Source organism: Ochotona princeps, chromosome 12 (assembly GCF_030435755.1).
Source record: "Ochotona princeps isolate mOchPri1 chromosome 12, mOchPri1.hap1, whole genome shotgun sequence".
Lineage (NCBI taxonomy): Eukaryota > Metazoa > Chordata > Mammalia > Lagomorpha > Ochotonidae > Ochotona > Ochotona princeps.
In genome coordinates, this window is record NC_080843.1 from 67,549,456 (window position 1) to 67,565,955 (window position 16,500).

Below are 16,500 nucleotides of genomic sequence, written 5' to 3' on the forward strand. Positions count from 1 at the left end.
TGTTGGAGCCACAGCAGCCTCAAGTGGAATAGCCCAAGTTAGGCTTTCAGTGTCAGAAGAAATGGATAAACTGTGGTATATGCAAGCAGTGGGTTGGTGCTCAGGAAGGGAAAATGACGGCTAAAGCCACACACCATGTGTCGCACAGAGCAGGGAAACCCGAGGACTACAGAGTGCAGTGTTCCACAGGTGTTAGATTCAGAACCTGGTGTACTGGAACTGGCAAACTGCGTTGCGGTGGAACGCTGTCCCAGGACGGAGTACCTGAGTGTGATACCTGCCTCTGACCCTGGCCCTGCCCCAGACCTACCACCTGGGAGCCCCACCCAAGCCACTGCAGACATTTGGGAAGTGGATCTGTGAATAGGAGGTAGTTCCTTCTGTCTTGCTTCTCTGCCTTTTACATAAATTAATTTTTTGAAAGTGAGTCTGGGGCCCAGCATGGTAGCCTAGTGGCTAAAGTCCACGCCTTGCACATGCTGGGATCGCTTAACGCTGGGATCCCATATGGGCACCGTTCTTGTCCCGTTTGCTCTACTTCCCATCCAGCTCCCTGCTTGTGGCCTGTGAAAGCAGTCGATGGCCCAAGGCCTTGGGGCCCTGCACCCGTTTGAGAGACTTGGAGGAGGTTCCTGGCTCCTGATTTCAGATTGGTGCAGCAGTGGCTGTTGTGGTCACTTGGGGAGTGAATCAGTGGATGGAATATCTTCCTGTCTCCTTCTCTCTGCATATCTGACTTTGCAATAAAAATAAATGAATCTTTTAAAAAGTCTGACTTTCTGATAAAAAATAAATCTTTTTTTTTTAGTCTGTTGCGGCGTGGCCTAGGGCTAAAGTCCTCACCTTGGACGCGCCAGGATTCCATATGGGCACTGGTTCTAATCCCGGCCCTGCTCCACTTCCCATCCAGCTCCCTGCTTGTGGCCTGGGAAAGCAGTCGAGGACGGCCCAAAGCTTTGGGACCCTGCACCTGTGTGGAAATAAATCTTAAAAAAAAAAAAAAAAAAAAGGAAGAGGGCCAGAGGGCCAGGACTTACAACTTCTGTAAGCTTTTATTGTGGGTCTTGCACTGTGGTTCATCAAGTTCACCCATAGCCTGGGGTGCTGGCATCTCTCAGAATGCCTTTGCCCATCCCAGCTGCTCTGCTTGGGCTCCCGCTCCCTGTCAGTGTGCCTGGGAGAGCTGCAGAAGAGGGCGCACGTGTTTGAGCAGCTGTGCCCATGTGGGAAATCCAGATGGAGTTTCAAGCCCCTGCCTTGGAGCTGTCCCAGCCCCAGCCGTTGTGGCCATTTGGAGAGCGAGACAGTAAATGGATAATCTCTCCGTAACTCTGCCTTTGAAATAAATGAAAGAAACCTGAAATCCCTGTAAGACTGTGGATGGGACCGTGATTTGCAGATGTTTTCTTGTGGGGAAAAATAACACCTAGTATTCGTCTGATAGATCCTGTGTAAAGAGTTGTATATAAACGTGTTCCCATGGGGTGTATTTCATAACCATCAATAACAGTAACTACTAAGGAATAACATTTAAAAGACTATTCTTTTGTTAGATGGGAATAGATGGGGGCAGAATCCTAGATTTTTTAAAAGGATTTTATTTATTTTTATTGGAAAGTCAGGTATGCAGAGAGGAGAGACAGAGAGGAAGGTCTTCCATTTAGGCTACCGTGCCGGACCCAATCCTAGAGTTTTAATTGTGCCAAGTCTCAGTGCTACTGAGAGGAGATTCCATTTAGAAGGTAAAACTTGGGGCCTGGTGCAGTAGCCTAGTGGTTAAAGTCCTCGCCTTGCACACACCAGGATCCCAAATGGCTGCCTGTTCGTATCCTGGCGGCCCTGCTTCCTTCCCATCCAGCTCCCTATTTGTGGCCTGGGAAAGCAGTCGAGGACGGCCCAAAGCCTTGGGACCTTGCACCCGCGTGAGAGACCTGGAAAAGGCTCCTGGCTTCAGATTGGCACAGCTCCAACTATTGTGGCCGCTTGAGGAGTGAATCATCAGTTGAGAGAAGATCTTCCTCTCTGTCTCTCTGTAAATCTGACTTTCCAATTAAAAAAAAAAAAAAAAGGTAGGAATCAGGCTAAATAGCTGTCTCAGCTTCAAATCCCGCCTGCAACAGGCCACACGGGATAGATTGAGGTCACGGAAACGTGAGTCTGCCCAGCCAGAGAGCCGTGAGCCAGCCCTGTGACGGCAGAGCCTCCCTAAAGCCTGCACTGGCCGTGGCCCAGAAGCCCTGGGCCCCGCCTAATTGCTGTAAAACGGGGCGTCTTGCAACCACACTCACTTTCAGCGAATTTGTGGTTCGAACGTCTGTTTTAAAATGCCTAACTTTCTACAACCTAAGTTCACATTCAAGTAAAGAAAATGACGGAGCGTCCCAGAGTCTCTCCATGGGCTAGGAAGAGGCAGAACCACTGTTTCCTTTGCTTGCAGGAGTTCACACACACGCCTGTCTCCAAGCTTTCATGCCCTGGAGTTTCTTTGAAAACTAGACTACCTCCACAGCCCTTCACACCAGGGGCTTGCCAGTGAGCAGGCAGGTGCCTCCTGGGCAGAGGGTATCCCTCCCTGGCCGTCCACTGCTACACCCCGTGCACTGCTGTTTGCTTATAGCATGTGTGAAGGGTCTGCCGGGGTTCAGGCACTGAGACAAGATGAACAGTATTCCACCTGCAGCCAGAGTACAAGGTGAGGGTGAGGAAGAGAGACCCAAAGCGGGGGCGGGAGGGGAGCGTAAAAATGTGGGAGAAGAAGGCAGAAAATACATACTAGCTTGGAACCGGAGAATTGAAATCCTGGCATGGGGAGGCCAAGGGGCAGTAGGGCGAGGGGAGCAGAGAAGGCAGAAGGCTGCAGGCTCCTCACACCACCTGGACGCTGAGGCAGGGGCCAACCCCTGGAGCTGCACAGGTCTTGGTGGGGAGCAGGGACCCCAGCTGGCAGCATGTGCAGAAGTGAGCTGGCCGGACTCCTCTGCAGGGGTTGTCTGCAGGGTGGCCTGAAGGACAGTGTAACACTGGGAGGTGACACATGTCTGTGGGCGGAGGGAGAGGAAGGGTCCCAGGAGCTGATGACGCCACGTGGGGATCTGGACTGAGAGGCAGAGGTGATGGCGGGAGGTTTGGCTGGCTCGTGGCCTATCTGCTCACCCGTCGTGTGGAACCTTGGACTAGCGAATGCCCCCAGCTGACCTTCCTTAGGGACAGCATGCTTGCTGCTCACCACCAGGTGACGCTGGCAGGCGGGACAGGCTGCGTGTCATGCATCTCGGCCACAAATGAGAGAAGAGAGTGCCGCGTTGTCAGGACGCAGGGCCAGCCTCCAGGCAGTCCCCTGAGCACAGGTGCAGGTCCAGGAGCTGAAGAGGCAGGCCCTGGTCAGTGGCCTGGAAAGCCCTCCCTGAAATTTGCTTCAAACAAAAGGGAAGCTGCCGCCAGCAGGAAGGAGCTGTTGGGCTCCTTTTGGGGTTGGATGGGTGCCATTTATGTATGTGTATTTTAAGTGTTAACACAGGTTGTTTAAAGTGAACACGGAACTTAGAAACGCTTACAGAAGGATCAAGTCAGATGAAGAGCCCAAAACCACAGCCCCAGAAGCCCCAGCCACCTGCAGACCAACACCTCAAGGATTAGCAGTCCTAGATTCTGGTTTGAAGTGGCAGAGCCACCTGTGTGAATGTGGTCATGGTGATGATGGAGACGCCAGGCACAGGCTCTTGTGAGACCCCTGCCACATTTGTTTTCATTTTGGCAAGAAAGATGTTTTTATCTTGCTGGAAACCGCTTTCAGTTGCAATGTAGGATACCTTCGATGTGACATGGTCTCTGGCAGCTCTGAGGGAGCCTGGGAGGGTTTCGTAAGAAGTTTGCAGAGGTACGGACCGACGCCGGCCTGACGTGGGTGCAGAGGCTGGACGAGAACAGGGGGTTCATTGGTGGCAGGGACAAGCTGGAGAGCCAGGAGTGCTGGTTAGAACATTTAGCCCTCAACACTCCAGGCGTAGATTTCAAAATGAAAGCATATCACGCTGTCCCTGGTGAGTGCTACTCTTGTCCTTGATAGAAGTTGTCTGTGTTACAACCTACAAATCAGTGGCGGGACAGCCTGGATGACCCAGGTGCTGTGAGCAGACGGCAGGGGCCCCGTGGGCCTGACTGGGACGCGTCGGCTCTTTGCTGTCTGTCTGAATGATGCCAAGGTCAGGGTCCATTTCCAAAAAGGAACCTTGACGTGCTGTGACAGCCACAGATGGTCACCCTTTTCTCATCTGTTTCTCTTCCAGGGAGTCATGAAGACTCTATGAAACTTGGGTTCTCTCTGGGAACTACAAAAAATTGAAGGAAAGAAAACTTTCCAAAAGGAAGTTCTCTTGAAAAAATATGTTTACAACTGACTGATACTGTTGACAGCTTTTTTTTTATTACTATTTTTTAAAATAACAAAACACCTGAAGAAGATTATATTTATGGTAAAAGGAAACTGGACTAACCATGAGGCCAAAGACTTTTCCTGCCACGACCTATTCTGGAAATGGCCGGCAGCGACTGCAAGAAATCCGCGAGGGCCTGAAGCAGCCGCCCAAGCCTTGCTCTCAGGGGCTGCCCGTGGGACCCAACGGTGATGCCACCCTGGGGGGCAAGGATGCTGCCAGGCAGCAGCAGCAGAGAGCCACCCCCAAGTTCGGACCTTATCAGAAAGCACTGCGGGAGATCAGGTATTCCCTGCTGCCCTTTGCCAACGAGTCGGGCACCCCCGCGGCAGCGGAAGTGAACCGGCAGATGCTACAGGAGCTGGTCAGCGCCGGCTGTGACCAGGTGGGTGCACACCTGCACGCTCTGCTCTCTGCTTTTGCGTTTCAGGCGAGATCCAGACGTGTGGAACTCCCTGGGAGCCCCCATCCTGTTGTGCGCATGACAAAGGGCATCCGCACGTCGCTCTTTCCCTGGGCTTCCTTTGGGGCTTTCTGAGTTGCCGTGAAGAAGAGACCGGCATGTGTGTGTTTTTCGTTTGTTTTCGTTCTGTTGTTGTTTTGTTTGATTTTGTTTAACCTGGTTGAAGGGGAAGGTTTCATTGACATGCCTTGGCTATTCGCTGACTGTTTACTCCTATTTTCAAAAGAAAATAGTGTATGCTGTTACAGGAAATGTTTTTAAAAATCCTAAGAAACCACCAGAATGGTGGCAGCACAAGCTGGTTTCCCACTGCTTAGGGGTAAAGGGCACATTGGGGGGTCGCACCGTTGATACCTGTGACTCGACTTCGGGATGCCCCTCTCAGCAGTTCAGCTCCCGGAAGGCATCAGCTAAGGCCCAGAGGCGCCAGCCCAGTAAAGATGTGATTGCATGGTGAGATGGTTTAGAAAAAAACATCTCAAAAACTCACAGGTTGTGTGAAGTGGAAATAAGCTGAGTCTTCCTGCTGCCTCACAAAAATTAGATTTTATGCTTAGAGCACGTCTGGTTGGGGTGAACACGGTGAGTTCTTTAGAAATCAGTGGGTTCTGTCACAGGAAAAGGCTAATGAGGTCATCTCTTGTTTGCCAAGGACAGCTCAGTCCTCTTTCTGCAGGTTAGGGCTGTGCGTTTTACGGGGGAGCTGATGTGGCTGAGCAGGCTGCTCCGACCGCTCGCACTGGGCCGGGGCTTCCGGTGTGTGCTCGGACCGCTCGCACTGGGCCGGGGCTTCCGGTGTGTGCTGCAGGCGCTGTTGGCTGGAGTGCAGGATCATGAGGCAGGAGCCGCAAGGCGTGTCCACTGTGAGCACACCCCTGACCACCGCCCTACAGGCACATCTCGGAGATGCCAAGGGCAGGGCGGGGCGGGCCTAGGGGAACCTCCTTAGGTGTGACTGCAGAGGCAGGTGCAGGAAAAAGGACTGGAGAGCTCCTGTAAGTCACAGCCAAGAGAGACCCCGAACCCGTGTTCCTTGCTTTTATGTTTTTGCTGTGAGAAGAAGGAACAGTCAGGCAAGCAATCCCTGATCCAGTGGATTTTAATGTGTGACAGCGCATTGAAAATGATGCAGTTTTCGACACAATCAAGCAGAAGCCCCCATCACTGTTGCATGCGGGCTGATTGCTAGCAGAGACAGCTCCGGGTCCACGTGTCATGCTCTGGAAATGGTTCTGTCTTTTGGTGGATGGTGGTACTGTATAACTCACAACAGCCCCTCACCCCAGCCCTCCAACTCAGGCTTCTGGTGTGGATAAAAGGTGCGTTTGCTGTCAACACATCATCAGGAAAGTCACTGTGGGGATTCAGAGACTCCAATAATGTGAGGGGGAAAAGCTGAGTGGTCCCCCTGGAGTGTCAGAGAGCAGGTAGTTCGGTTCCCCGCGAACAGGTGAAGGGAATCCTGTCGTTGCATCTCCCCTTTGTCCTCCCTGTGTTGCCTTTCATCGAGGGGCAGACCTGCCGTGTATTTGCAGCCTCGGTGCTGTCTAACCCTATTTTCATCAGAATGGCAGGAAATGCCCCGCTGTTCCACGGTCTGAGGTGCATGTGTTGATATGCAACTTTATTTGTTGTGTGTACACACACTTGTGTACTTCTTTTTTCATTTTGCTCAGAACACCACTTCTTAAATATCTGAGTGTTTGTAAACAGATCTTTTTGTTGAGATGTTTCATTACAGTAAAATCTACACTTAAAGATTTTAAGTAGGAGGGGGTGGGTTTTGGGCCCAGCAGTGAAGATGCCAGTTGGCATGCCTGCGTCCTGTGTCAGCGTGCCCGAGGGTGAGTCCTTGCTTTGGCTCCCACTCTGGCTTCTTGCCAGTGCAGACGCTGGGAGGCAGTGGTACAGCAGAACTAACCGGATTTCTGTCACCTGCACTGGGGGCATTTTGACTAAGTTATGGCCCAACCCCAACTTCTGCAGGCATGTGAGAAACGAACCGGGAGACAGGAGCTTTCTGTTCCTCTGAATATATATCTATATCTATCCTGAATATATATCTATATCTATATATTCTGAATATATATAATTTAATATATATAAATTTTAGAATATTTATAAATTTAATATATAAATTTAATATAATAATATAGCATTTATATATACATATACAATTTTAAAAATACATGATCCCCAAGCAATCAACTCAGTGAATTTTCAACTATTAAGCGTAGCTGTATAGCTAGCATATTTGGGAATTTTAAAAAAGATTTATTTTTGCTTGAATTGCTGGTTCGTTCCCCTAATGGCCACAGGCTGGAGTTGGGCCATCTGCTGCTGCTTTCCCAGGGAGCTGGACCAGACGCGCAGCAACGGAACTTTGGCTGATGTCCACGTGGGCTGCGGATGTCACAGTGGAGGCTTAACATGCACCAGCCCCCGAGGAATGTACTTAATTAAAATATTTTAAGTGGAAATTTCTGGTGAAAGTGAGACCTTAAGAGAAGTTTATTTTCTTTGTGATCACATGATGTATATGTCAGATTGCTGAAGACATAGAACATGATCTTATATTTAAAAAGAAGTAAGTATTTCATAAGCAAAGAACTGTTCTTTATAGCTAGGCCTTAAGGAGTTGGAAAAATAAGAAGCTTCTCGTTCTCAACATGTTTTGGGGCATTAGATGCTTACTGACATAGTAACCATTTAAATTTAGCTTTTATCTCATAAAAAGTTTACTTCCATATTTACTTTAGTCTTTTGGTTTCCAATAACCATATTACCATGCCCCCTCGTCCCCTTTTTTTTTTTCAAGGAAAAAAAAAAAGCTTGCAGACTAGAATTTGCCTTGGGGCTGCTATGGGGGACCCCCTTGTTGAGTTGTGGTGGGCTGACGGGTGGAGCACTGCTGTGCAGACCCAGGGCTGCTGGGTGAAGCGGAGCGCTGAGTCCTGCTGTGTGCGTCCTCAGGTGAGGGGCTTCTGGCAGGTGTGATCCGAGCTCTGCATCCAGGCTGTGCGTGGATGCTTACACCACAAGAGAAAGGTCGCAGAGGAGTGGCGTCTGGCTGTGTGCACCGCGGCGGCAGGGCATACTGTGGGAGCTGCCCTCCGTCCGGCTTAGGAATGCCCTGTTCTGTCACCTGGAGGTATAAATAGTAGCACCTGCGGTGGGGTTTATTAGGAAACTCATCCCAAATGGGGCTTAGGTCAGGATCTGAGCCCACTCATTTCCTTGTCCTTTATTGGAAATATCAGAAGTGTTATGGCATCAGGAACAAAATAAAAGGAGGGGTGTCAGCCATGGTATTTTAATGATAATGATATTGTAATTAGCAAAAGGATGACCTGGGGATACAGTGGACAGCCTTGTTGGTTATTCTTGGTCCGGTGTGGTATTTTTTTTAAAATGTATTTTTAATTTTTTATTTGAAAGTCAGATATACAGAGAGGAGGAGAGACAGAGGAAGATCTTCCGTCCGATGATTCACTCCCCAAGTGACCGCAACAGCTGGAGCTGAGCCAATCCGAAGCCAGGAGCCTGGAGCCCCTTCCGGGTCTCCCTTGCAGGTGCAGGGTCCCAAGGCTTTGGGCCATCCTCGACTGCTTTCCCAGACCACAAGCAGGAAGCTGGATGGGAAGTCGGGCTGCCGGAATTGGAACCGGGGCCCGTATGGGATCCTGGTGCGTGCAAGGCGAGGACCTTAGCTGCTAGGCTGCTGTGCCGGGCCCAATCCAGTGCGACTTTGCAGACAGTGTACTTTTCTGCAGCTTGGGGGGTGTTTGGTTGGCACAGACAGGGTGACCCCAGTTCCTCCTGGCTGGCCTAACCACTGTGAGGCATTGCCACTTCTCCGAGAAACTGGCAAATGCTTGTCCTCTCTGCGGGCAGCCTGTGTCCTGACCTTGATCGGGGTTGCCGTCTGATCTGCTGGGGGCCCAGAGACATTTCCCTTCCCTGGCCTCCGGTTCCTGTATCAGCTGTAGTTTTCCTGATGCAGCCCTTCCTACTTTCTTCCATCGCATGGGAGTTAAAGCTTCCGTGGAACCAGAGAAGGAAGAAATGCCAGCAGACTCATCTTGTTTCACCCAGTTCAGCAGCAGAACGGTCCACAGTCGGGCTGTGACCCAGGCTTCCTGAGAATGCATGGTCACAGCAGCAGATCAGTCCAGGGAGTCCTGGCTGAAGAGAGGGAGTGTATTCTTCGCCTCCTCAAGCCTCAGCGAGTACTAGTTTGTCCACCCGTCAAGCCTGTTGTTTGTGTAGCACTGCCAAGGAGGTGTGCTTGGGTGTCCCTTGGGAGTGCGGGCCAGTGTTGGCAACATCTGAGCCTGTGGCACATGCAGTCTTCCTCAAAACCATCCCGAAGGATTCGAGCAGCCACCGCACTATCTCAGAGGAGATGGCACCCTGGGGAAGGGAGGGCCCAGCAGGCCACCCCCCCCCCCCGCACCTGCCTGAGGGGCTGACAGGGTGAGTAGCAGGGCTGGGAAGGGGCTCTGGGGTGCCCTGACAGTGGTCCCCTGGAGTCCCAGCTTGGCTCGTCTCCCTGCAGAAGGACTGCCTGCCTGTGCCTTTTAAGTTCTGCTCCCATCCTTGCCACTGTCTTGGTGACTTCCTGCAGTTCCCATTGTGTTCATCTGGACACGGGTTTGTCTCCAGCCGCTTTCCCTGGACACAGGGCCAGCCCTTCCGGCTCCCACATTCCCTCCAGGTGGCTCTGCCTTCCGGCTCCTGCTTGGTGCTTAGCCGGGGGAATGAGTCCTGCTGGTCATTGAATCTCCCCCTGCCCTAAAATTAGTGCGCAGCACGGCCTCCCACTCAGTCATTTAGGGGCTGTCTCAACCTGGTCTTGTTGGTAGATAATACTGCCCCCTCTTCCTCTGGATTCCAGTGGCCACCACGCTTGCACTCAAATGGGATGCACACGGGCGGTTCCTCTCAACTTTCTTTCCATCTCCTGGGGCTTCGGAGGCAGAGGCTGTGTGGTGCGGCTGGAGGCTGGTTCCCGGGGGCAGCACAGCAGTTAACGTTTGCTCAAGCACCACCAGCCTGGGCAGACACCTTCACCTCAGTCAGCCGACCTTGGAACAGTCACCCAACAGGAAGGCAGCTTTTCCCTGTGCCATTTGTTTTTCTTTTTCAAAAAAGATGTATTTTATTTTTATTGCAAAGTCAGATAGACATAGAGGAAGATCTGTCTGCTGATTCACTTCCCAAATGGCTGCAATGGCTGGAGCTAAGCCGGGTCTCCCACACGGGTGCAGGGCCCCAAGACTTTGGGCCGTTCTGGACTGCTTTCCCAGGCCACAGGCAGGGAGCTGGATGGGAAGGGGGCGTCCGGGATTAGAGTTGGCACCAATATGGGATCCCGGAGCGTTCAAGGTGAGGACTTCATCCACTAGGCTACTGCGGGGAGGGGGGTGCTGTGCCATTTGTGTCATCCCGAAGGACAGGCAAAGGCCTGGAGCAGTACCTGCACCTGCCAACGGCCGGGCGACAGGGACCCACCTTGGAATCCCTTCCTTGCCATAAGCTTCTTTAGCCAGTGGAGGCCCCTTTCTCCCTTGCCGGTTTCTCCGTTGTGCTCGGGCTGAGAAGGAAGAAAGAAGCACTCAGTGCAGGAATGTCAGTATGTCACAGGAAGTGGTTACACAATGGCCTTGGGCGTAGCAGTTCCTGGTCTTTTCCCTCTTTTTTTTTTTTTTTTTTTTTTAATGTGTTCAGATTAAATTTTGGCCCCACTAAGAGGTGAACTATACACCTTTTGAAAGAATATCCTTAACATTAGGTTTTTTTCCGAAAGATTTATGTATCTTTTGTATGGGAAAGTCAGATTTATGAAGAGAAAGAGAAACAGAAACAGAAAGAAAGATCTTCCATCCATTGGCTCACTCCCCAAATGGCTGCAATAGTCAGAGCTGAGCAGATCCGAAATCAGGAGCCAGGAGCTTCTTCTGGGTCTCCTCCATGGGTGCAGGGTCCCAATGCATTGGGGCGTCCTCGACTGCCTTCCCAGGCCACAAGCAGGGAGCTGGATGGGAACTGAAGCAGCTGGGGCACAAACCGGTGCCCATATGGGATCCTGGAGCTTGCAAAATGAGGGTTTAGCCGTTGAGCTGTTGTGCCAGACTGCTCTTTAAAAATGTTTTATCTTTAATTTTTAATTTCCATTTTATTGGAAAGGCAGAGAGAGGGATGATACAGAGAAGAAGGTCTGCCATCCACTGATTTACTCCTATTGTGGACCCAAGCAGCGACTCACATATGGCGCCCAGCGTCTGCGTCTCCGTGGCTGCTAATTCTGTTAGTTTGTTATGACTACTGCTAACATTGCAGTACAAATTCAGGGTAATGATTTAGTATAAAGGGCTAACTCTTTTCTAGTTTTAAAAAATATATTCTATTCGCGTAACTATTGATCATATGACTGTTAAGCCGTGCTCTGTGACATTTACCACCATTTTGTGTCAATAGCACAGTGTGCACACCTGTTTCTTATGGCCGATTCGAAGCTTAGCGCACACCCTGCCTGTGTCCAGCTCCCGCACGTCACACACGGCCACCCTGCATGTGTCCAGCTCCCGCACGTCACACACGGCCACCCTGCATGTGTCCAGCTCCCGCACGTCACACACGGCCACCCTGCATGTGTCCAGCTCCCGCACGTCACACACGGCCACCCTGCATGTGTCCAGCTCCCGCACGTCACACACGGCCACCCTGCCTGTGTCCGGCTCTCCCGCATGTCACACACGGCCACCCTGCCCATATCCGGCTCCCGCATGTCACACACGGCCACCCTGCCTGTGTCCAGCTCTCCCGCACGTCACACATGGCCACCCTGCATGTGTCCAGCTCTCCGGCACGTCACACACGGCCACCCTGTCTGTGTCCAGCTCTCCAGCATGTCACACACGGCCACCCTGCATGTGTCCAGCTCTCCGGCATGTCACACATGGCCACCCTGCATGTGTCCAGCTCTCCAGCATGTCACACATGGCCACCCTGATTTCTCAGTTCTCTCCGGAAGCGCCTCTGCCTCTCCCTTCCCTCCACTGCTGCAGTGTCTCCCGTCCACCCACCCCTCCCAGCTCCTCCCTTCTCCCCAACCTTTCCTCCACATTCAAAAAGGGAAGGTACTGTCATTTCCCTTCTAGAAACCACTCCCGTTGCTCTGGAGTGGCAGGGCAGGGTTGGCCGAGGCCTCCAGTGCTGCCCGACTCCCACTCCCGGGAGTCTCGGGGCTCAGGATGCAGGAGGCACCTTCTCCACTCCCCCAGCCTCAGTCCAGGTGCTGCTCTCTCATGACCCTGATTCTCCCTCCTGGCCTTAATCACAGCTTGTTGCCAAGTGCTTAGTTGCCTATCTGGTTTTGTTTTTGTTTTGTTTCTTAATATTTATTTTATTTTTATTGGAAAGTCAAATATACAGAGAAGAGAAACAGAGAAGATCTTCTGTCCGTTGGTTCACTCACCAAGTGGCTGCAACAGCCGGAGATGAGCCAGTCTAAAACCAGATGCCAGGAGCCTTTTCTGGGTTTCCCATGTGGGTGCAGGATCCCAAGGCTTTGGGCCATCCTCGGCCACTTTCCCAGGGAGCTGAATGGGAAGCAGGGCTGCCAGGATTAGAACCGGCGTCGATATGGGATTCCAGCACATGCAAGACGAGAACTTTAGCCACTAGGCTACAGCGCTGGACCTGAGTTGAAGCCCTATGAATCCCTGTGGGTCCAGAATGGTACAAGCTCTGGAAAACACCTGATAAATGACGAATGAACACACGTTTCATCATAAACATGGTAATTCCATTAAGTTCTTTTTAAAAAGCATGATTTTTTTTTAAGATTTATTTTATTTTTATTCGAAAGTCAGATATAAAGAGAGGAGAAGAGACAGAGAGGAAGATCTTCCATACACTGATTCACTCCCCAAGTGGCTGCGGTAGCTGGAGCTGAGCCCATCCGAAGCCAGGAGCTAGGAGCCTTCTTTAGGTCTCCCACGTGGGTCCCAAGGCTTTGGGCCATCCTTGACCATTTCCCAGGCCACAAGCAGGGAGCTGGATGGGAAGCTGGGCTGCTGGGATTAGAACCGGTAGCCATATGGGATCCCAGCATGTTCATGGTGAGACTTCAGCCGCTAGGCCACCACACTGGGCCCAAAAAGCATGATTTTTAATACCTGCATCATATTCCATTGTTGAAGTAAATGTTCCATAAATTATTATAAAGAATTAATAACAATGTGTTGTGGTACAAGTTAAGCCACTGCCCGCAGTGCCAGCAGCCCGTGTGGTCGCCGTTGGGGTCCCTGTGGCTCTGCTTGCAATGCAGCTCCTTGTTGCTAACCCAGGAAAGCAGTGGCAGGTGGACCTAGTCCTCAGGAATTCCAGCTCCTGGCTTCTGCCTGGCCCAGCCCTGGACACCGGCTGTTTGGGAATTTCACTTTCTTCCTTTCCCTCTATAATACTGCCTTTCACCTAGATCTTTAATTTTAAAAAAAATGGATTAAAGATGAGCATCTTATATAAATCATGATGGATATTTGTGATTTCCTTAAAATAAAATTTAAAAGTAGATAGAGTTAGCAGCCTGAACAGTACCTGTATCTGTATTGTCGAGTTGCTTTTTAGAAGCAGATTTGTTTAGGAGGAAAAAAGAAAAAGATCTTCCATTCACTGGTTCACTTCCCCCCATGGCTGTAACGGCCAAGGCTGGTCCATGAGAGCCAGAAGTTTCTTCTGGGACCTAGTGGGGGACAGGATTCTGTTGCTGTTCTCTGGTGCATTATCAGGGAACTGGATTGGAAGTGGAGAGGTTGGGACAGGAACCGGCACCCATGCGGGCTGCCAGTGTTTCAGGAACAGCCAGCCCAAGAGGAAGGAGGAGTTGGGAGCCAGATGGAGGTGTTAACATGGGACTCAGGCATCTGAACGCCTAGGTTGTCATTGATTGTTAAATTGCTGATCACAGCAGGGCAACAGCGTCTCCCACCAGTTCTAAACTGTGGAATACCATGACTGCAACCCATACCACCAAAACCAACAAAAGCTGTTTTGTTTCTTTCGTATTCTTAGTCAAAGCGGCAGGTGTGGTGATGGTGTGGGAGCTAATATATAAAGTACGAGAAAAGTGTAATGTATGTAATGGAACTGGCGTTTGGGGAGTACTGTTTATAGTCCTTGCCTGAACTTCTGCAGAATTCTGGTCTTTTTGTTTGTTGAATTCTTTAATTGGAGGAGTAAGTCTGCCGTTCGAAAGTAGTTTGAAAGTATTATCGCAGAAATTACAAGAGGAAGGAAGGTGGGAAGTGTCATTAACAGCTTAGAATTGTATATATGAATACAGGAAATCTGTTCTTATATAAGTTAAAAAAAAGGAAAAAGAAAAATATTGCATACAGAATGATTCAAAGTCTCCAAGCAGTAGAAATTTCCAGAAAGTACACAACAGAGAATACAGAGACATTCTGCCCCCGTGTCAGACAAGAGTGGCCAGTTACCTGACTTCCAGCGTCACAAATTCACGTTCACGTGGCTTGCTTTCACCTTTTCCAAATCCAGCGTGGGCCGTTTGACACCTTGTTTTGTTTAGTGTTACGTGCGTGAGAATATCCGTATCATTGAAATTGTTGTCGCTGGTCCACTCTCGTGGCAGCACCGTGTGTGTGGCCAGCCCACCCTGGGGGGTCCAGTTTGGACGTGTCAGAGTGCGCTGCTGTGGGAAGAAGGAACTGGGGGTGGCTGTGCAGGTTCCTGTGTCAGCAACCAGACCCACTCTCCTGCCAGTGGCCTCTGAGGGACGTGTGCTGCCTCCTCGGCCACCGACGACGTGGCTGGATTTATAAGAGAGCTGGCAGCCTCAGACCCATGAGCAGGGCAGCGGGCCCACCGTGGGCAGAAGGAGGCGGTGTGAAGGAAGCCGGGGTCAGCAGAAAGAGGCGTTGGGCCTGAACCCGCAGAGAGCACGGGGCTCCGGCCTCCATGTCAACCATCCTCATCACTTTACCACGGAGGGCAGCGCGGGTGGTGCCGTGATTTGGAAGGTGCCGGAGACAAGCACCGCTCACCTAGAGGCCACAGGGAACAGTCCTGGGGTGGTGGGCAGGTCCCAGCCCCAGCTTTGCTTGGCAGAGAGGGGCCTGGAGGATGCCTCAAGTTCCAGGGCTGGGGTGTTTGTTTCCTGTTCAAATGCTGTCATGTTTGCCAAACCACTTTTGGATGTAAAGAGAAGGCAAGAAAAGAGAAAACAAACAAAAACCCTGCAAGGAAATTGAATTTTTCAAATGTCATGTAACAGTCATCTCCTTTAGAACTACTTTAAATAGAGCTCTTACGCGTTTCAGACGCATCAAAAATTTTTTTAAAAGCCACATCCATTATCCTAGTCACAGCCCAGCTTCTCTCTAGGTTACTATTAAAATTCAGTTACTGGGCCCGGCACAGTAGCCTAGCGGCTAAAGTCCTCACCTTGAACACACCGGGATCCCATATGGGTGCCAGTTCTAATCCCAGTGGCCCTGCTTCCCATCCAGCTCCCTGTTTGTGGCCTGGGAAAGCAGTCGAGGACAGATCAAAGCCTTGGGACCCTGCACCCATAGAGGAGACCCGGAAGAGGCTCCTGGCTCCTGGTTTCAGATTGGCTCAGTTTCAACTGCTGCAGCTGATTGCCGAGTAAATCAATGGACAAAAGATCTTCCTCTCTGTCTCTCCTTCTCTCTGTATTCTGACTTTCGAATAAAAATAAATACATCTTGAAAAAAAATGAGTTACTGAAAGTTCATAATTCTCAAGTATAAAGCAAATACATTTACCAGGAAATTTTTATGTATTAGGGTTGTCTATATTATATATCCTTATTTTCCTGCTAGTATATTTGAAGAGCAAATATGCTTCGTAAGTATTCTTTCCCAGTTTGTAACTTGTTATAATTGATTTGTTAGTGGAACAATTTGAATTTTAAAGAGATATTCTTTTTACAATATTTTTAAATTTTTATTTGATTTGAAAGGAAGTAGTAGAGAAGCACGGACCGTTTCCACCCCTTTTTTCAGTCCCCCAAATACCCATGACAGAGACAGGTCTCCTGCCCAGAGGCCAGAGATCCGGGGTCCTCCCCTGCTCTTTTCCCATTAGCAGGTGGCTGGATTGGAAGCGGAGTATCCAGGACCCAAGCCAGGGTCACCCTTACGGGATTCAGGCATACTGAGGGACAGCTGTGCCACCAGTGTGGGAATGCTAGAGGACGCCACGCTACCTCAGGGTTTGAACCTGTGGATGTGGCGAGCGGTCCTGGGATAGGGAGGGATGGCTACACTGCCCTGACTGAGAAGCAGGGCCCCAGGCCCAGAGGCTCATGGCCACAGGGCTGCAGGATGTGACTGGCAGGGTGATCCCGTGGTGCCACCTTCTGCTCTGCCATCCTTGGCAAGTGGCTTCCAAGCTCACCTACACCAGGCAGGTGTATGTTGCAGGTGAGAAGTCCTGGGCTCTCGGCGAGGGACCTTCCATGTCCCTCAGTGGTTGGTCCTGGTCCCCCAGACCCAGCCTTGCACATGTGTCCTTTAGCCAGGTGGATGGGGCTCTACTGGGGAGGAACAAAGA

General features: G+C 50.8%; 1 protein-coding gene across 1 annotated transcript in view; it reads left to right on the forward strand.

The window, feature by feature from the left end:
- The window catches only part of LATS2 (large tumor suppressor kinase 2), a 58,523-nt gene that overhangs the window by 10,405 nt on the left and 31,618 nt on the right, over window positions 1-16,500 (forward strand). The window contains exon 2 of the mRNA XM_058670985.1: window positions 4,287-4,818. Coding sequence (XP_058526968.1) covers window positions 4,495-4,818 — 324 coding nt within the window. The 5' untranslated portion in view covers window positions 4,287-4,494. The remainder of the gene's footprint in view (window positions 1-4,286; window positions 4,819-16,500) is intronic.